Source organism: Bacillus rossius, chromosome 13 (assembly GCF_032445375.1).
Source record: "Bacillus rossius redtenbacheri isolate Brsri chromosome 13, Brsri_v3, whole genome shotgun sequence".
Classification (NCBI taxonomy): Eukaryota; Metazoa; Arthropoda; class Insecta; order Phasmatodea; family Bacillidae; genus Bacillus; species Bacillus rossius.
The window spans coordinates 9,768,450-9,790,998 of record NC_086340.1 but is presented as its reverse complement, the minus strand read 5'-3'; the positions used below and the strand labels follow the sequence as shown (position 1 = coordinate 9,790,998).

General features: G+C 41.0%; 1 protein-coding gene across 1 annotated transcript in view; it reads right to left on the bottom strand.

The window, feature by feature from the left end:
* LOC134538593 (atrial natriuretic peptide receptor 1-like) overlaps positions 1-22,549 on the bottom strand; it is a 302,281-nt gene that overhangs the window by 256,624 nt on the left and 23,108 nt on the right. Inside the window, exon 3 of the mRNA XM_063380019.1 lies at positions 13,215-13,610. Within this exon, the coding sequence (XP_063236089.1) occupies positions 13,215-13,610 (396 nt within the window). The remainder of the gene's footprint in view (positions 1-13,214; positions 13,611-22,549) is intronic.

Below are 22,549 nucleotides of genomic sequence, written 5' to 3'. Positions count from 1 at the left end.
GAGAGAGACAAACGCCCGATCGTGCATCTTCGGTTTTTTTTTTGTTTTTTTTGTTCATTGTAACTCATGATAACTAATGGTCAATTAGGTTATGTTAGCTACATTATAAATACTTTAAAACATTGTGGACGGTTGATTTGGTTAGGATAGCTACATTAAAGATACTGTGAAATCATGTAAACGGTTTCCTAGCCCTGGATAGCTACATTTAAAAAAGTTATTTGCTGAGCAACCATAAAATGATTTTACAGTATTTTTAATGTAGCTATACTTACCTAATATAACCAACCATCAACGATGTTTTAAAGTATTTATAATGTAGCTAAGGGGTCGTCCATTAATCACGTGATGTTTTTTTTTAGCAAATTTTTAACCCCCCCTTTCCCCTAGTGATTTGTGGCGAGGTTTTAGATTACCCCCCCCCCCCCCCACCCCCCCTCATAAATCACGTGTATTTTTTTGGTACAAAATATTTATAAAAATTTCAGAATATTATCTTTAAATATAGGTATAATCAAATTTAATTCTGGAAAATTAAGCAATAGCATGTATATTCGGCGCCAAAATCACAGTCTTACTGGCGACTGGCAAGCCGAGCTGGGTGGTTCATGTTGCGGCGGGCGGGGATATTGTTGCCTGGCTACGGTGAGTCAAGGTCACGCGTCGCTTGTAGAAATCGCGCGAAAAAATTAATACACGTGATATCTCTCTACACCCCTCCTCCCCCATTGTGATATTTCGTGATTTTTCCCGAACCCCCCCCCCCCCCCCCCCCTTTTCGAGCCTCACGTGATTAATGGACGATCCCAAACCTATCCTAATCGACCGCAAAATTTAATGCCACACCGGTTTATACAATGAGATAGAACGGGGGAAAAAAAAAAAGCGAGCATGAACTTCGGGGAACTTCGGGTGTGGCTCTCTCGTCTGTGAAATGAAGGCTTCCCTAGCAGGACAGCCAAACCCGCAACGCCGGGGCGGGCGGTTCTGATTTCCCGACGGTCTGGGCACCCCTGAGCCCCCCCCCCCCCCCCCCCCCCCCACACACACACACACACACACACACTCGGTGTTCGAACCAGCCTGCAGCCTACATACAGCCTCATTGCGTACCAGCCAGCTGTTTACGTGTTGATTAGAATTCCCTAAATAAAACAGGAAAATGCAGCACTCACAAAAGCAAGCTTGTGTGTGAGTGTATCTAGTCACTTTAAAACAAGTAGCTGTATTTTGACTACGTAAACGTTTTAAAAATTGTAAAAACTGTCAAATAAATAAAAAAAATAACTTTAGATAACTTACATATATTTTTTTTTAAAAGTTTAAAATTAAAAATATCAATAAAATAAAAGTAAAACTGTTTCCAAAATAGTTTATATATATAAAAAATTACAAAAAAAGGAAAGTAAAAGTACACAAATTAATAAAGTATATAAAACCTTACTTCTCTATTACATAAATCTCAACATCAGTTAAATTATTCAAAGACAGATTAAAATATTTATTAATTTCAATTTTTTGTTTTCAATTTTTCAGGAAGAATAACTACAATTTTCGGAAGCAAAATTTTTTCAAGATCTCTGTGAAATGGTTTAATGAAATAGAGGAATTGGTAAATTTATGTTCTGTCCATGTCGCGTACGATAATTACGATCTACATAATTTAAATGATATTCCCTTCGAGATACGAGTTGTATGAAAGCCATGGTTGTCTTAGTTACTAGGGAATGGTGAGATTGCGTTTTCAATAGGCAGAGTGAGTCCACAGGCATGCAGGTGCTCGAGAAAATGCCACCTATTCATTAGCTGCTGACTAGTGATAGTCTCCGCCGGGCGGTCTGTGATTCGACACTTTCCTGGTCGCGGGGGTCTCTCATTGGCCGAGAGTCCCCCACATCTACGACGAGCCAATAGAAGTAACTCCGCAACCGGTAAAATTCGCGGATTCTTTTCGCGATACGCTGAAACTGAAACCACTGTCCTGAGTCTGCTATTGGCTCACAGTTTTTGCGGAATACTGTGGTTCACTGAGAAATCCTCGAACAGGGAATTTTCCGATCAGCGAATAACCGGTGTAGAGGTCTGTTAAGACCCCAGCCAATGAACAGGCGGCCTTTATCCGGGTACGTAAAAGACTGCGGAATCCATCCTGGACTTCGTTAAACTAGCTTTTTTTTTTTTTTTTTTTTCCAGTTTCTACATCGTTTGGCGGGTTACCGGTTGCAAGTTATTGGGTAAACATTTCTCTAGTCTACAGGATCGTCCAGGGCGTATCATAAAGGCGTATTCAGTCCAATGAAGAACGAGTACTAGATGTGCATGCGCTTCAAGTCTATTTTGATACTAGACATCCGTAAATCTCGCGGATGAAGTCATATGTATACTCTATCCACGTGTACTTTATTATTTGCTGATTCATTACTGTAGAATATCTCATTTATAGGGACACCTGTATTTCGCGAATACATTTCGTGTCAAGGTATTTCACAAAATACTGTAGCTTTTCTCCTGTAGTTATTGGCTGAGGTCGGTGAGAGGTGTCGTCCCGCTCTTGACGGGGCCGATGAGAATGTGGTCACCGTACTGCTGCACCCTCACAATTAGCCACGACTCTTAGAAAAAGCTACGGTGTTTTGTGAAATACCTTGACATGAAATGAAATCGCGAAATACAGGTGTCTACTCATTTATATATATTTTTTTTAATTGGTCGATGTGATTCGGTCACTCTACTGCGGGCTGGCAGTTACAGCAGGTCTACAGTTGTGGAGAGGACTGTCAAATCGACTGTGATCCCATCTTCAAATAAGAGAGAGGAAATAATTCTAACTGTTTGCCTCGTGAACCACAAGAACCCCGCGAGATTTCTATACGTCTCTATTTGTTTCCCAATTAAACAAGTCCGCCACGACAAGAGACCGGAAAATTTCGCGGATTATTCCGCGATACGCTAAAATTGTAATACTTACACCGTGCTGCTGCATCTGCCGCTTGGGGATCGTCCATTAATCACGTGATGTTCGAAAGGGGGGGGGGGGGGGGGGGTTCGGGAAAAATCACGAAATATCACAAAAGGGGAGGAGGGGTGTAGAGATATCACGTGTATATATTTTTTCGCGCGATTTCTACTAAACCGAAAAGCGACGCGTGACCTTGACTCGCCGTAGCCAGGCAACAATATCCCTGCCCGGCTCGGCTTGCCAGTCGCCAGTAAGACTGTGATTATGGCGCCGAATACGTGCTGCGCTTAATTTTCCAGAATTAAATTAGATTATAAATATATTTAAAGATAATATTCTGAAATTTTTAATAATATTTTGTACCAAAAAAATACACGTAATTTATTGGGGGGGGGGGAGAGAGAGAGTCTAAAACCTCACCACAAATCACTAGGGGGGGAGGGGGGGTTAAAAATTTGCTAAAAAAAATTATGTGATTAATGGACGACCCCTTGATGTGGAGCACTCTCGGCCAGTGAGAAACCCTCGAATAGCAATCCACCCGGTGGAGACGTATCACAAGCCAGTAGCAGCCGATGGACAGGTGGCCATTTTCCCCGAGCACGTGCGCGCCTGCGGAGTCCGCGGTGGCGGTCCGCGGAAGCGCGGAATTTATCCCACGTCCACATGACCATGACACGGGTGCGGCGAACCGGCCACGAGGATAGCGATGCGACTGGACCGCCGACAGAGAGGGGGAGGAAGCCCGTATGAAGAGAGCAGCAGCGGCGGCGGCGGTTTGATTGTAAGGGCTATGACCGGCCGCTGGCACCCTCCCCTCTTTCTCGCCTCTCTCCCCGGAGTTCGCCATCACCGCGATTGCCACTGGGCTCTGCCCCCCTAGGGGTCGAGACACTTCACGCGCTGTGCGTCAGTGTGTGCTGAGCCTCTACACACAGCGCTGCAGGTGCGCGCGCGCCCAGCTACAAACCCCTCAACATCTTCCGAGAACGCGTCACATCAATGAAACAGCTGGAGACTAGAATAAAAGAGCGCGTGTAACCCAGCACACGTGATAGAAGTGAAACTTCCTTGGAAATTTAAACCTCGACTGGAAAATACATCGTAAAGGGTGAAACGGCAGAGGGAGTGAGGCAGAAGATAATTTTCTAAAATAACCATGAACTAACAAAATTATTAATCATTTCAAAATAACTTCTCATGATAACTAGGGACAGGAAAAAATTCGCGGGTTCAATGACCTGCAGGATGAACTCTATAGTTCTGCGTACACTCGGTCAAATGCCACCCATTCATTGGCTGATGTCTTGTGAGACGTCCCAACGTAGCAGCCTGTGATTCGAAAAAGCTTTGGTGGGGCGTTTCTCATTGGCCCAGAGTCATCCAGGTTGAGTTGTGAGCCAATAGCAGAGGCAGCACTGAGGTATAACTATTTGTATTTTAGCTTGTCGCGGAATGAATTCGCGAATTTTTCCGGTCTCTAATGATAACAATATTTATTGATCAATCAATAATGATTAATTAACAATCAATATTACTTACCCCACAAAGAAAAGAAAGAGATCAGGCCAAATCTCAGAACGAAATATGATAATTCATAACAGGTAGCGCTATCTACGCGGGAAATGCAGGCACTGTCTCAACAGCGCTCTCTACGCTGCTGGTTTTAACAAGGAAGAACTTTAGCGTTCTGGTAGCAAATATAAAATCCAAGGCACTCACAGTTGACTGTATAGGACACCTATATTTATTTTCTGAAACAAGCGCTTGCGCAAACTTTCTGTCTTATTCTTTAGTTTATCTATATCTATAGGTTCTACTTATTTTTGGGCGGGGGACGAATCATCGCAAAAAAAAAAAAAAAAGAACGAAAACGAGGCCAGCAACGTATACAGCATAGTGCTCTGTTTACATCTTTCGCCATATACCTATTCTCTGTCCTTATCTCGTCAGAAACGTTTCGCAACAATTTTTCACAAAAATGTTGCATTAAAATTAGGCCTTGAAATTTTACTGTAATCGCGCCCAAATAAGATTCAATTCAAAAATTCACGTTTTCAATAAAATATAAGATAGACTCCAAAATCATCTATGTATTCGGGCAAATTAAACCTGTTCATTGGCTGCTGACTACCGATTCGAAAAAAAAATTAGGTTATTCATAGAGACCTGCAAAATTCGCGGATTCATTCGGTGATAGGCTAGAATTAAAACACATATACCTCTTAGATAATTTTGCTATTGGCTTACCGTTCATCTGGGCGAATCTCAACCAGTTATAAACCCTCAACCAAAGAAGGATCGAATCACAGACAAACCAGTTGAGACGACTTACAAGTCGGCAGCCAATGAACTTTCGTTATTTGCCCGAGTGTACAGGGGTATGTGCAGTCTATCCTGAAGGCCATCGAAACCGCGAATTTTGCAGGTCTCTAGTTATTCATTGTCTCAGGGTCCTTCAGATTAACTGTGACCATATTGCAGAAGCAGCAAAAGTTTAAAGTGTTTTGGTTTATAAGCTATCGCAAAAAGACTCCGCGGATATTTATGGTCTCTACTAACAGCTAGTCACGATGAGGCCGCGTCTTTTGGCAGGCTACACGTGTTTATGACTGGCCCAGAGACTTTCAAGGTCGTGTCAAGAGCACTGTGGTCAATCACAAACGTGAAGCAAATGTATATTTACTTCACGTCTTCTTTGCTACCCAATGAATCCGCGAAAAAAAAAAAAATGAGTTCTACTAAAAGCTAAGAATATTCTCGTTGTTATTTGCCGACAGCCGTGAATACACTGTAAATTTTCTGTTGTAAATGGAACAGAAATATTAATTTAAAATTACAGATGTATGCAAATTTGTACATTGATCTCAGTAATATTGGACATTTATGCTTTGTACCTCAAATACTTAAAGTTATTTGTAAACCGTTCCTGAATAGCTTTCCAGTATTAACTGCGCATATTAATAAGCAATGAAACAAAATTAACTCCAATTATTGAATATTCTATTTTCTTTTCCGTGGTTTTAAAAATTATGCTTTAATGAAACATCAATTAAATATAATATTATTCACCAATTTTCGTCAGAAATACTCAGTATTGTCTCGATAAATGTACTTCATGAATGCAAAAATAACTATAGCAATGTTTGGTAAAAAGTTAAGATATATATTTTGTAGTGTTGCAAAATATTTCTTGGCAACTGGTTTACAAATGAATCTTTTGTACTAGTACAGAAATTTGTTTTCAGGGTAAAAATGTTTAATAACGGGTTATTTGTAACGCCATGCAAGACTGCGAGCCAAAGGAAAAACACCCGGAAAAACATAATATGACAGAAACACGTGCGGCCCGGAGAAAATGTAGAACACGGCAGCAGCCAATGAACTCTTCACAGCGACTTGATGACGCATGCGTTAGTGGAGTCTAGCATGGCACCAAAAAAATAACGCAAATTTTGCAAAGGATTCAAATAATGGACAAAATTAAATTGTTGATAAAGGAATACAAATTTAATACAATTAGTACTAGCATAGAAAAGTTAGCAAATGTATTTTCATACCGTATTTATTTTTTCAGAAATATTAATCACAGTATTTTAATCAATAATCAGTGAGGTATCGCATATGACTGATTACACATTCCGAATTCCTTCGAATGTGACATTTATTAAGTCGTGTTTCATATTTGACAACAAATATAACTTATAACCAACCATGTTTATAAAATTAATATTGTATCGCTAGTTTTGCATAGCATAAACGTAATATGCATGTGTTACCAAATAAAGAAAAAAATACTACTGCAGGTATATGGACAAATATGGATACATTACATCAATACATACAAAAAATAATAATTTTCAAATAAACGCATAAAACATTACAGAGGCTAAGTTACACACTTTCTACTATTACACACACACCTTCTCAAATTAAAAAAAAAATATTCTCTTAATTTTCTACAACTATAACGCTTTTACCAGTAAATCATGCAACTCAGATTCATGCGATACATGGAAAGTAAGGGATGGTTTCACAGAGTCAGGTTTTCCAGCGGTTAACGTATGCTCTAGGAGGGCGGATGAAAAATTAAAAAGAGGCCATCTAACAATTTCCTATCGTTTAGTTTTCAAAATTTGACTTCGTTAAAGTGGAATTAAGTGGAATGCATGGAGTTAATAGCATCCCCAGTGAACTCTAGAAATTAATAATGAATTCATTTTTGAGAATGATTACAACTATAATAATACTTTCAACAGATAATATATTAGTATTTAAATATATTTCAGTGTGTGATCTCTGTTTTTATATGAAAAGGTTAAAATATTAGTTACAGCATAAAAACTTTTGAAATCAATAATATTATATCTATCGTTTTCTATCAATCCTCCTTAAATACTAAATGCTGGTGACTACTATTTTTTGTGTGTCTCCTATTAAACTTGAGCGATGCTAAGCGAGGCAGTAATCAAAGTTATTTAAATGCTATACTAGTTAATTTTGACTAAGCAAATGCAGTAAAAATTTAAACTTGGGACAAAGACAACATTATATTTCTTATAATTAGAGACCTGAAAAAATCGCGGTTTCGATGGCCTTCAGGATAGACTGCACATACCCCTGTACACTCGGGCAAATAACGCAAGTTCATTGGCTGCCGACTTGTAAGTCGTCTCAGCTGGTTTGTCTGTGATTCGATCCTTCTTTGGTTGAGGGTTTATAACTGGTTGAGATTCGTCCAGATGAACAGTAAGCCAATAGCAAAATTATCTAAGAGGTATATGTGTTTGAATTCTAGCCTATCATCGAATGAATCCGCGAATTTTTCAGGTCTCTACTTATAATGAATCAGTCTCGCTTGAATACAGATTCATTGCTCATAAGTAGAGACCGGAAAAATTCGCGAATTCATTTCGCGATATGCTAAAATACAAATAGTTATACCTCAGTGCTGACTCTGCTATTGGTTCACAACTCACCTGAATGACTCTGGGCCAATGAGAAACACCTGACCAAAGCTTTATCGAATTACAGGCTGCTACGTTGGGACGTCTCACAAGACATCAGCCAATGAGTGGGTGGCATTTGACCAAGCGTACGTAGAACTATGGAGTTCATCCTAGAGGTCATTAAACCCGCGAATTTTTCCGGTCCCTAAGTATAAGTCCTGCTGGGTGGTCTAGAACGAAGACGTGACATCGGTAGAGACCCCATGACCTTAAAACATACTAAGAAATCTTTCAAAATGTGATTTTTACATTTTTTTTATTGACAGTCATGTGGTTGGAACAGTAGGAAATTGAAACCACAAGATCAAACCAGAATTCCAAAATATTATTATAATTTAAGAAGAAAAAAAAAGGTTTCTGTAATTATAACACTCGTGCTAAATAAGATCACATATACAAGCGAATGTACCTTTAAGTATTATTATTACAGTTGGTAACGGGGATGAAACAACTTAACTAATGTTACCAACCCGCAATTAATATACTAAAATAGTAGTTTCATGTTAGAGTGACAGCTCTGAACTTGCTATAAATGACAATCAAATACGAATCGGCGACTGAAAGTTGTCAAACGGGCAAACGTAACACGCGAGTGAAACCAGATGAAGGAGAATGGAGTTTGAATATGATTTAATAAGCATGGACCGTTGTCCCGGCTGCGAGGAAAACGGTATTAATGATGCGACGAAGATCTCCTGTGAGACGGCAGGAAGAATGCCAAACTCACCGCGTGGCTGTGATTGAGAGAGCGCTCCACCTGAGGAGAAAGAGAGAGAACAAACCGCAATGGAGCGGACACGTTAGTTCAGACCGACACAGATAGATACATCCCTTCTACATCTGGGAAGCGTGCACAGCAGGCAACTACAGGTCGATGATGCCCTCCCAAAACATCGACTACGCATCGTGACATAAACTAATCATAATTATTATTACGGCCATGCAACACCCTCTTCCTCCTTCCCGACAAATAGAAACCGTTCCATAATTAATTTGTAGCCTTCTTAGGGTTGCGAACACGAACCACAGGCATTAGACGTTGGAATAAAGCAAGAAAATCGCGTTTAACACAGTCAAAAGAAAAAAAATTAACAACGTATGCATTAATGTGTGGAAGTCAGTTCATGCCTAAAACTGTCCACAGGAAATCGGAGGACTATAAAAAAATTAAAAAAATTAAAAAATAAAAAACGCTCTACGTGTACAGATCTGCGAAAAGGAACATATAACATATAACATGAAGGATTAACAAAAATGTACTACAACAAATACGATTTGAGTTGTATGAAAGAGGATAATGAATAAAATTTATGATTCAAATAATAATATTAATGTAAAATAAAAAATAATCCCTTTAGCATATCTTATCAAAAGTATTAAGTTATTTATACTTATTTTTTGCTTTCATATAGGCTACATAAATCAATTTTTAAAAAATTAAAAATATGATAGGTAAATTAGAAAATTAGAAATAAGATAAAATAAACACATAACAAAATCTAATTAAAAGTTAAAAACAACTAGTCTACTATTCATAATTATATAATTATCAGTAAACATATAAATTTATAAAGTATTTTCGTACCACAAGATACTTAAGTACTAGGACTTCCATTAGCAACGAATTTTTTTCGTGTATTGGAGTTTGTAGAACATACCAGATGATTCTGAGGAATAAAATGATTTATGTAAAAAGGTAATTACTTTAAGCACTAAGGATATGTTTCGTAAGGATTTAATAAAAACACATTCTTCTCTTATACACAAAATAAATCGTAATCATTTTTTTTTTTGTTCTGGGTGTTCTTATAGTATTTCACAATGAGTTCTGCATATTACGTATTTTTATAAACAAATATTTATTGAGTCTTCTACCTGGAGACTTAGCCAAGTGCTGATAACAGTTTTTTATGTGTTAAGTACTTTTACGCTCGATTCAGCTACTTTTCACAATATCATGTTCTAGCAAATCCATACATTTCACTGCAAAAATTTAAGGGAAAAAAAGGATAGTTTATGTTTGTGATTATCAGTAATTTTCAGAGTCCAAATGCTTCAGAAAGTGGTCGCGAAAACCCGCGATCATTATTCTCAAGACTCGTCTTGGAGTGATAAAAATATATTTCAAAATCTTTTTAGTTCTGAAGCAAAACAAACTTACTTCTTCCTTGCGCGCGCTTGTTTACACTGCCTGTTTGGAACCAGAACAGTGAGCTCAAACTCGAGTCCGGGTTTTTTTACCTACGAATACCCAGTTGTCTGGAACTATGGAGAACTCCTCATTGGTTGGAAAGTACGGGAATTGAGTTTAAGGTCCTTACAATATTATTCCTGCAACGTCGGAACCGCTTTGTCTCAGGATGCCTATTTGTTCGTCTTTGTGTTGTCAGAATACATATTTAATTTCATCGCTGGGTTCGCATGTACGTCGCTGGTTTTTCTTTGCATTGTCCTTATTATCTGTTTATTATCAACGTGGGTTCCTCTGTCTGTCACTGTCTTGACCAAAGTTGTTGTTTCTCGCAACTGTCTCGTTGTTGTCAGTCTACTGCCGTAGTGCTGTAATGACTTCTTACTATTTCCTTCAACGAAATTCTCTGTTCTCACTTTACACATTTAACATTTGACATCGGCTAGTTTAGGCTGGTTTTCTGTGTGTTTGTGTATTCATCTTTCTTTGTCCGTTATTCGGGTTTTCTCTGACGTACAGTGCAAACTAGCAATAGCTATAGATAGAAAAAATAATTGCGGATTCATTTCTAGATATGCTAGAATCAAATCAAAACATGTTTACTTTCGTGCTGCTTCGGCGGTTGGACAACAGTTTATATTTAGGACTCTTGAGCCAATGAAAAACATTCAACTCCAGAAAATATCGAATCACAGGCATCCCAGTTAACGGGTTCGCGAGACAGTGGCCAATGGGCAGGTGTAATATCTCCGAGTATGTAGAGGATTTTGAAGTCTATCCTAGAGGTAAGAACTGAAAAAAAAATTAGCGGTTTCATTGACCTCTAGGATAGACTTTACAATTCTCTACGTACTTTGGCAAAGGCCATCTGCTCATTGGCTACTGACTTATGTAATACAACTTGCTTGTAATGGAAGACTTCTTTCGTATAGAGTTTTTCAATGGCTTCACAGATGTTCTAATATTCTGTGCTCCAGTCACAGAGCTTGGCTTCTAGCCTGTCGGGAAATTAATCGGCGAATTTTCCCGGTCTCTACCTAATCCAAATTACAGACTTTTCCAGCTCCTAGCAATTGCATGTCAAAATAATTGATTTAAAGGGGTAGGTTTCTAACTTATTTTAATTCTATTAGTTTTTGTTTTGTACATGATTTTTTGAATCATCATATTACCATATATATTTGTTTATAAAATATTGTTTTACTAACAAGTCATTATTTAATTGTTTTCATGGACAGATGGGAAAAATTTTAATGTCACTCCTAGCATGTACTGAAAACATGAAATCATTTGGTATACTGTTTTGGATTAACCGTTAGTATGTAGCCTTCCTCTTGAGTTTATTTTTTACCATTTGGCTGCTGAGCTTGTCGGGACTGTCATGTCGGGGATGTCGTGTAGGGTATGTCGTGTCGGTATGTCGTGTCGGGCCCGTCGTGTCGGGCCTGTTTGTCTATCTGAGGGTAATAGGTATGGAGGATGGAGTTGGTGTGGAGAGTGTAGAGTTGGTGTGGAGAGTGTAGTAGATGTGGAGAGTTGAGTAGGTCTGGAGAGTGGAGTTGTTGTAGAGAGTGTAATTGGTGTGGAGAGTGTAGTAAGTGTGGAGGGTTGAGTTGGTCTGGAGAATGGAGTTGTTGTAGAGAGTGTGGAGGAGGGTGTAGTTGGTGTGAAGGGTTGTTTTGGTGTGGAGGGGTGGAGTTGTTGTGGAGGGTTTAGAGTTGGTGTGGAGGGTGTAGTTGTTGTGGAGGGTTGAGAGTTGGTGTGGAAGGTGTAGTAGGTGTGGAGGAGGGTTGTGTTGTTGTGGAGGGTGTAGTTGGTGTGGAGGGTGTAGTTGTTGTGGAGGGTTGAGAGTTGGTGTGGAAGGTGTAGTAGGTGTGGAGGAGGGTTGTGTTGTTGTGGAGGGTGTAGTTGGTGTGGAGGGTGTAGTTGTTGTGGAGGGTTGAGAGTTGGTGTGGAAGGTGTAGTAGGTGTGGAGGAGGGTTGTGTTGTTGTGGAGGGTGTAGTTGGTGTGGAGGGTGTAGTTGTTGTGGAGGGTTGAGAGTTGGTGTGGAAGGTGTAGTAGGTGTGGAGGAGGGTTGTGTTGTTGTGGAGGGTGTAGTTGGTGTGGAGGGTGTAGTTGTTGTGGAGGGTTGAGAGTTGGTGTGGAAGGTGTAGTAGGTGTGGAGGAGGGTTGTGTTGTTGTGGAGGGTGTAGTTGGTGTGGAGGGTGTAGTTGTTGTGGAGGGTTGAGAGTTGGTGTGGAAGGTGTAGTAGGTGTGGAGGAGGGTTGTGTTGTTGTGGAGGGTGTAGTTGGTGTGGAGGGTGTAGTTGTTGTGGAGGGTTGAGAGTTGGTGTGGAAGGTGTAGTAGGTGTGGAGGAGGGTTGTGTTGTTGTGGAGGGTGTAGTTGGTGTGGAGGGTGGAGTTGTTGTGGAGGGTTGAGAGTTGGTGTGGAAGGTGTAGTAGGTGTGGAGGGTTGAGAGTTGGTGTGGAGGGTTTAGAGTTGGTGTGGAGGGTGTAGTTGTTGTGGAGGGTTGAGAGTTGGTGTGGAAGGTGTAGTAGGTGTGGAGGAGGGTTGTGTTGTTGTGGAGGGTGTAGTTGGTGTGGAGGGTGTAGTGGTGTGGAGGAGGGTTGTGTTGTTGTGGAGGGTGTAGTTGGTGTGGAGGGTGTAGTTGTTGTGGAGGGTTGAGAGTTGGTGTGGAAGGTGTAGTAGGTGTGGAGGAGGGTTGTGTTGTTGTGGAGGGTGTAGTTGGTGTGGAGGGTGTAGTTGTTGTGGAGGGTTGAGAGTTGGTGTGGAAGGTGTAGTAGGTGTGGAGGAGGGTTGTGTTGTTGTGGAGGGTGTAGTTGGTGTGGAGGGTGGAGTTGTTGTGGAGGGTTGAGAGTTGGTGTGGAGGGTTGTGTTGGTGTGGAGGGTTGAGAGTTGGTGTGGAGGGTTTAGAGTTGGTGTGGAGGGTGTAGTTGTTGTGGAGGGTTGAGAGTTGGTGTGGAAGGTGTAGTAGGTGTGGAGGAGGGTTGTGTTGTTGTGGAGGGTGTAGTTGGTGTGGAGGGTGTAGTGGTGTGGAGGAGCCGCGGTACTCACTGCGGGCCCGCTCCGCGATGAACTCCAGCAGCTGGACGTACTCGCGCTTCGAGGCCGTCTCCTCGTCGAAGCTGCGGTACTGCGCCGACTCGCCCAGCGCCTTGTAGACCGCCGCCAGCATGAAGTGGCACATGGAGTTGCCCTTGGAGGAGCTGGGCGAGTGGTTGTGGTAGAGCATGCCGACGGCGCGCCAGCCGAACTCGTACAGCATGCGGCGCAGCGCCTCGCCGACCAGGCGGTACGAGCCCATCATGCGGGTCAGCGTGGGGTAGTAGGTGCGCTTGTGGATGAAGGCGTCGGCCAGCGCCCCCGCAGTCAGCACGGGGATGCCCCACACGCCGGCGTAGCGCGCGACGGGCGCGATCACGTACTCGCACACGGGGCCCAGGAAGGCGTCTGCCGACACACGCCCTCCTCGCAGCACACTCCCGACACAACTGCGGCCGCGGGGGCCGACTGATAGGGCCATGCATATGGGGCATGCAGATTTCGCGAAAATATTTCGAGACCAGACGGACTTAAAGTCAAAACACTGTAGCAACGTCTGTGTTTCGTAATTCCGTAGAGACCTGCAAAATTCGCGGATTCATTCGGCGTTAGGCTAGAATTCAAACACACATACCTCTTAGATAATTTTGCTTATTGGCTTACTGTTCATCTGGACGAATCTCAGCCAGTTACAAACCGTCAACCAAAGAAGGATCGAATCACAGACAAACTAGCTGAGACGACTTACAAGTCGGCAGCCAATGAACTTGCGTTGTTTTCCCGAGTGTACAGGGGTATGTGCAGTCTATCCTGAAGGCCATCGAAACCGCGAATTTTGCAGGTCTCTAGTAATAGAATGTGTTTCTTTTAGGCATATGTCGAGTGTTATATCACCAATCACGGTAGTTCAGTGCGGAAGCAACGCGTCCTGAGTGGCCCGGTCAAATAAGGCAACGACTTCTCTCGCCGATCACAAGGAAGAAACCGCTGGTGCGGCTACACCGTGTTGCAGTCTAATAGACGTTCAGATTTTTTTATTCGCGAAAAATGCCTGCCCCTACCAATTGTTGATCTCGAGGTGAGATAGAAGGACAAGAGAGTAAGGTGATAGTGTTGGGGAGAGTTCTGCTTTGAAGAGAAAGAGTGTAGCGTCCAAAAAAAAATCATGGGAAGCATGCTTTTTCGGTGATTGTTAGGGGAGCAGATGTTTATGAGCACCCTGAATGAATTAGGGCTTAAGGTCTCGTTGACATTGAGATAAAGACAACAAGTTGTGGTTATAAGGGAATGGAGCAGTGCCAGAATAAAAAGGTCGACTTAAGATTCCTTGCAAAACCATGTGAGGTTACACTATTATCATATAAATATATATTTTCCATTTACAACCATCCTGCGAGTCTTCTGGAACAAACCGTAGCACATTTAAAGTAACTAGATATTGTACGCAACTTGAAGTTTTGTGCAAATCCTGAAAAGTACGAAAAATATTGATACGATTTAATTTGGGGAGAACTGGGTTCGCAAGTGATAGCCCATAAAGTTTTGATATTGATAAGTTTAAAAATGCTATGGGTTATTTATACGCTATTTAAACTTTATTTTTCTAAAAGTCTATTCACTGTCTGGGGCTCTTGAGCTTCTCAGTGGCTTTTGTATTGGAGAAGCGATAAGGGACGATAACTCCCCCTTATCCCCAGTTATTCCCACAATTAAAAATAAAAATCTAGAAATAGTTTAAGGTGCAAGAAAAAAAATCTACCAGAGTCCGTATAAAACCTGTGATGTTAATTCAGTTTTTATTGTAAAAAGTGTATTATTATAAATTTTAGTGTTACCCCATTATGTGCAAATATTTAAAAAATTAAGTGATTTTTTTTTTAAAAATATAAAAGATAAATAGATTTTAAAAAGTCAGAAATTCTTTAAACTATTTTTTATAACTTGGAACTACGTATATCACACCACCCGAATCACTTATGTCATCACTAGAGACCTGCAAAATTCGCGGATTCATTCGGTGATAGGCTAGAATTCAAACACATATAACTTTTAGATGATTTTGCTATTGGCTTACTGTTCATCTGGATGAATCTCAACCAGTTATAAACCCTCAACCAAAGAAGGATCGAATCACAGACGAACCAGCTGAGACGTCTTACAAGTCGGCAGCCAATGAACTTGCGTTATTTGCCCGAGTGTACAGGGGAATATGTGCAGTCTATCCTGAAGGCCATAGAAACCGCGAATTTTGCAGGTCTCTAGTCATCACCTAACTCGGAGCTAACACCCGCCACTGCGTAGAAGACAATTTTCCAGCAGAGCTTCGCGTTGGAGCGGCGGCAGGGGTGGTCGAGAAGGAAGAGTGTAGGTAGAGGTTCTCATTCCTCCACCACCCGCGCCGCTTCCCCTAACCCCCCTCCCCAACCCTTGACGACGCGTCGGCGCTACGCTACCCGTCCGCGCTGACAACCGCGATAATGAAGCGCGCAGATAAACGAGCCGTCGGCGGAAGGGGGTGTGACATGGGGGGGGAGGGGGTAGGAGACACTCATTTTGCGTGTCGTCAGGAGCGAGGCGCGAGCGACAAAAAGGGCCTGCGGACCCGCCAGAACCACCGGTGGACTCTTCAGACCGACAACGACGCTACAGTGTCACACCAAGACAATAGCAAAACGAGATTACTAGAGCCACGGAAATTTCGCGGATTCATTTAGTCGCAAGCTAGAATGCAAACCTCCCCACTGTCGCACTGTGTTCATGATTGGACCGCAGTTATCTGGACACGCCCCTCTACGACCGTGAGCCAAGGATGACCATCTAGAAGAGAAGTAAGCGAATCAGGTAGTGCCAAATAACTGTTCTCGCTAAGAAATCAACCAATGGGAAAGTAAACATGGGTCGAGCACACCTATGACTTTGAATTCTATCCTGAGGCCAGAGGAATCCGCGAAATTTCCGGGACTCTAGAGATTACACTATCGTATAACTTTAATGCCCCCGCCTACCCGGGCACACATGCAGCGTGGAGAGCTTCAGAACAAAAACCAAGCGATTTGAAAACTACTCAACATACCAAATTTGATGTCTGTTGACGAAAAAGCATTTTAGACTGACTGAAACGCGTGTTTAGGCTTGAAACGCCCGATACCAGATTCTTGAATCCACTCAAGAGACTTGCGGAACGCCTTCATCTTAATTTCTCCACCGAATAAAAATAATATAAAAAAATTTTAACCAGCATTCTTCGTAAATTCAAGGTAAAATCTTTTTGCAGCATGTGTGGTACAGAAAAACATCTGCTTAGATAATCGTTTGCAAGAAACTGAATATGTAATTGGGCAAATTTTATAATTATACTTCTTCAAGCGAGTTGAGAGTAAAATTTCAGTATACAACGAAATTTCCGTACACCATGTAACAGATATTTAAAATCATGTAACATATATTTAACATGATGAAATCAAATGCGTACGCGCGTTTAATCCATGTGTGTGATACGACTAATCAAAACTGCAAGGGTTTGAGAAAAAAAAGGTTGGAGAACAAAAAATAATAATTACAAATCCCTTTAACCACAACATCGAATTCTTACAAATTATGTATTAATCTTATAATTTATCTAAAACTTTTGTCTGAAAAGGAAATAGACGAACCTTAGAAAAAAAGATTTTTAAATAATAAAAGATTCATAAAATCAGTACCTTGTACATTATTAAATCCATTTCTTTTTATTATAAAACATAAAACAAATTTCTACAACTTTTGTCCAAAAATAATTTTCACATGACCAGCCATTATTACAAGGGGTGTAAAATAACAGCGGTTGAAAGGAAGAAAAAAATTACTACATGGCTGTAATCGATGGGTAAACACCGGGATAACTCATTTCTGCGATAGGCTAGAATTGAAAGTAAAATAAAAATAATACATTTAACTGTGTGCACCTTCTGCGATTGGGCCACAATCCATCTCAAGGACCCTGGGCCAATGAAAAACTTGCCAGGAAACGGGTCTCGCATAAGCCAGTTCTTACAGGATTGTGGAGTCTATACTACATGTTGTTGAACTAGCTAATTTTTTCCCAGCCCCTATCAAATGGGCAGCGGCGCGCATTGTTCGCTAAAAGATTCCGAGACTAGCTATGAAAGTTAAATAACTGTAACATCGTCTGTGCTTCGTGATTGGGTGAGAATATTTACGGCACACGTCGATTCTTACAACACCAATACAGTAATTCAGTCAAATAAGGACTCTCGCAGACGGCCGCCAATCATACAAGGGTCGTCCATATTAATTCGCGAAAGATTCACGTCCCAAACCAATGAGTAGAGCCACGCATTTCACGCCAAAATATTTCCAGACCAGCTGTGTGTTGAAAACTTTAATAATGTTAGCAGGTTTTCATGGCCATTGTATCAAGTAGCTTGGCTTCTGGATTGTAGCCGCGTCCTTGGCGAATAATTCACCGACGTTTCGGTAACATTACAGTCGTCATCGTCAAGGAACAGTTACATACAGTGTAGTAGGTAACTGCTCCCTGATGATGGCAACTGCAATGTCGACCGAAACGTCTGTGCAATTATTTGCCATGAACGCGGCTACAACCCAGAAGACAAGCTACTGTTGAAAACTTTTGCAGCATCGTCTGTGTCGGCACGCCGATCACAGCCATCCAGCGCGGTTTGCAAACGCTGTCCTGGATTGACCCTGCCAGTCGCTGACGCAGGCGTGCTTTATTGCTAGGGACCGGAAAAATTCGCGAATTCATTTCGTTATAGGCTGAAATTCAAACATCTGTATAATTCTGCTGGTTCTGCTATTGGATCGCGGTTTAACTGGAGCTCTCTGGACCAATGAGAGACTATCGACCAAAGAAGCGTCGAATCACAAGCTACCCAGTGGAGAGGACTCACAATTTAGTAACCAATGAACATGCGTGTTTACTGGAGAAGTGCAGAGGATAATGGAGGCTATCCTAGAGGTCATTGAATCCGCGAATTTTTCCGGTCCCTACTTATTGCTAGGGACCGGAAAAATTCGCGGGTTCAATGACCTGCAGGATGAACTCCATAGTTCTACGTACACTCGGTCAAATGCCACCCACTCATTAGCTGCTGTCTTGTGATGCGTTCCAGCGTAGCAGCCTGTGATTCGATAAAGCTTCGGTCGGGTGTTTCTCATTGGCCCCAGAGTCATCCAAGTGAGTTGTGAGCCAATAGCAGAGGCAGCACTGAAGAATAACTATTTGTATTTTAGCCTGTCGGGAAATGAATTCGCGGATTCTTCCGGTCTCTACGTTATTGCGGTCTTTAACGGTCGAGAGAAACGCGCGCCCCTGCCGAAGGAGGGGGTGAGGCAGGAGTGTCTTGGGGAAACTGCGCGAGCTTCCCAGCCGTCGGCGCTCCGGGCGTGCGGAGTTTCAGGTGCGCCATTGTAGTTTCCTCGCAGCAGCTGGGGAGGGGAGGGGGGGGGGAAAGTAAGTTTGAGCGGGAGGCGAGGGCTCGGGAGGAATATTGAATTACTCCGTCGCCCGGCGCCTGGCGGCCTCGTGGCAAATTGGGGAACTCAACTCGATCTGCGGTGAGCGGCCCCCCACACCCCCAACACCGCCCCCGGCACTCGCAGCGGAGTTGCTGAGACGTGCGACTCAGAAGACTCGTCGCTCGGTTGTCGCGCGCAGATTACCCACGTCATGTCATTTTATTGACGTGACAACGTCTAATAAATCGATGAACGCCGGCTGCACGCACGAAAAAGTGTCCCGTAACGCACATTGTCCCGTTACGCTGTGTCCCGTTACGCTCATTGTAAGCTTGCGCCGCATCTATATCTCTTCCACTCGATTGGAACAACCATCGATTTGATTTTTTCGAGGCACATTAAACTTGAAACACTCCCATTCGTTTCCTTCTTTTCCTATCATAGTCCTATCCTCAACAGAATAACACAGATTGGAAGAAGTTAAATAGCAAACATGTATAAAAGTTATAGTTAAAATAATCTCTTCGTTAAAGTAATAAACATATTTGAATTAATGAGTGCAAATAAAAGTAAATGTATCAATTAAATTGTAGAATTCATTTTACTCCTTCTTTGTATCCATACAAAATAGTGATAATTCAATAAAAATTATTCAATTTTATTCATAAAAGTATGCAATCATTTCATCAATGTTTTGTTATGACGTTGTCACGTTAAACTATCGTCAGTAAACCGACTTTACAGACAACCATTTTTTTTTCTTTCGTAAATGAAATACATATATATCACATGTATCTGCAAAATTTGTACAATCAACACGAAAGCAGACTGTATCACTACAAAATAGTGTTCGCAGAAAAAACCGGGTTTGGATTCTCACCGTGGCATTTATGCTCTGTTTATTGGAATAGCTTTCCAGTATCAACTGCGAACTTCAATAAGCACAATAAAGCAATATGAAGTACAGTTATTCTATATTCGATTAGCTGTTCCACGGTTTGAAAAGAAAAAAAAATTATATATGTTTGAATGAAAACATCAGTAAGAATATAAAATTATTAGCCAATTCTCGTATATAACGAAGTGTATTCTCTAATTTGTAGAGACCGGCAAAATTCGTGGATTCATTCGGTTATAGGCTAGAATTCAAACACATATACCTCTTAGATAATTTTGCTATTGGCTTACTGTTCATCTGGACGAATCTCAACCAGTTATAAACCCTCAACCAAAGAAGGATCGAATCACAGACAAACCAGCTGAGACGACTTAACAAGTCGGCACCCAATAATGAACTTGCGTTATTTGCCTGAGTGTACAGGGTTATGTGCATTCTGTCCTGAAGGCCATCGAAACCGCGTATTTTGCAGGTCCCTACCAATTTGTTAAGTTCTAGTACAAATACTGTAGCATGAACGTTGGTCCCCATTTTCCTACTGTGCCCATTACGAGCCGATCGGCCAACCGTAGTTTTTACACAGTTATCCCGACCGCCCTACGTCACTCCCGCTAACAGTCCTTCAAATGGTAGCACATAGTTAAGTACTCTCTGAGAACGGCCGTTAGTTTGAAGTGCATTTCACTAGCGTTAACGAGCACCGTCTCTTGACGCTGAATGACGTGCTGAATGCCTCCGCAGCCTACGGATGTTGTGCAGTAATGACAACACAAAATTGACATTAAGTTCATCGAGAGAAAAAAAATTATTTCAAGAGCGTATGCTTTGTACACCCTTTAGATGATAAGAGTACAAATTGAATTTAAGGTATTTACGAAATAAATTACCTTTGTCAACGTCTTGTTTTCATTCAATCTGAAGAATAAAAACAATTGTTTTTTTTTTCAAATTTTTATTCAAATTTATGACGAAGAAGAAGAAAAAGAAGTTGAACAAGAAAGGGAGCGTTTTCTAGATTACTCTAAACTGAACAGAACTTACTATGTGTCAGTGCTGCTTTCTCAATGTAAACTGTCGAGAAAACAAATCACTGTGAGTAATAAATGAATAATTATTAAAAAAAAATCGCACATAAAAACCAATATTACCAAAAAAATTTAAAAGTAACATCTGAAATTTATCAAGAAAGTTTACACAACCCAGTAAAAAAGAAAGAAAAAAATTTTAACTGCACACGATTACACGGATGTAATATTGTGGCATTCATCTGAATTAAAAAAAAAAAACTTAAACACATAAAATTCACTATATCTCCTATTTAGCTTCCAAGCTATCGCACTGTGTACCTATACGTCATATAGGTCTCTATTATTAAAAATCACCTGGATTTTTTCAAGAATCTCCGTTCCCGAGAGCAATAATCATCCGGTGCATTATGTTTCTTCTCTTCTTACACTCTATTTCAAACGCAAATTTCCCTCGGTCATAAATATGCGTTAAATGAAGAAAAAAAATTGAAACTTATCACCAAAAAGGATGTTATCACTTTTTTCTCCTCATAAAATCTCTACCAAAATTTCTAATAAAAAAATGTGTATACTCATACATTAAAACTCTTTCTATTATTGAAGCCTTTTTTTTTTTAAAGATTCCAGAAATAAATATTTTTTCTCGTTTTCATTAAGGATAAAGTTTCGAAGGTAAAACCACCCGGAGAAACTTTTCTCCGTGTCTACATTAAAGAAGATTTCACTGGTGTGCTACAAGTAGCGCTAAACGATTTTTTTTTTTTTTTTTTTTTTTACCCGAGAGAACTTATTCCAACATCTGGAACCTTACATTTATTTTTCCACCCGGCATGCAAACTTAGAAGTTTTTTGTCGGTAAAAGTATTTCTTTGGCGGAATGGGAATATTCATTTGCGGTAGTGTCCCTACTAAATACCTCATCTCGAATGTTTTCCATATGGATGAACTCAACATTAAAACCCAGAAGGGAATATTTCTATAAGTATATACAAGTAAAGGAATATTTTACAGAATTTTTTTTATCGATTATTGTATTGTCTGACTGACGTAAGTGTACAGTGCATCCCATCTAATATTAACATTTCAACATCAGATTCTGACAATCATACCTGTAAACGACTGTAAAAAATTTAAAGTGTCTTAAGGCTCTCTCTTCTCTTCCCCCCCCCCCCCCCCCCCCTTCCCTGCTGACTATCATTCATTGACGCATGTATTTTTTTGTCTGTATTTGTTTTACACATAGTGTCTGACGTCGCGCGGTTAAGCAAAAAGGCTTAAGGCCGGGTCTGCAAGTCGCGTGTAGAGCTCCAGGTGTTAACGCGCCATTTACAAACCACTCATAATTAGAGACCTGCAAAATTCGCGGATTCATTTCGTGATATGCTGCAATTCAAATAATTATACCTTAGCGCTGCTTCTACCACTGGTTCACTGTTAATCTGGAGTAATTAGAGACCCTCGCTCAAAGAAGTGTCGAATCACAGACACTCAGTCGAGACGACTCACAAGTCAGCAACCAATGAACAGGTGGCATTTTCCCGAGTGTGTAGAGTGTAGTAGAGTCTATCCTGGAGGTCATTGAACCCGCTAACATTGCAGGTCTCTACTCATAATGCATTAAATTGTCTGATTACGAATAGCATTTAAGATCCATTACACTTGTCTTATACAAGTTTTCTTCCATCGTTTCGTCTATAACGTGTACTATTAGGACAGCGAAAAAACTATAAAACGGGGGGGTTTTTTTTACGGACGTAATTAGGAATGAATAGTTATTCACAAAGTGTTGTAAATGGTCTAAGAAAGTGAAACGAGCCTTTGCCTTCAATATTCCACCGTAAAATTAAAAGGTCTCTAACAAAAGTCCCATAGAAGCTCGTAGAGGCGAAGAGGCTTGTTCTGCGTGAGCCAGTGTCGCCCTTAGCGCCCCCGCGCTTTCA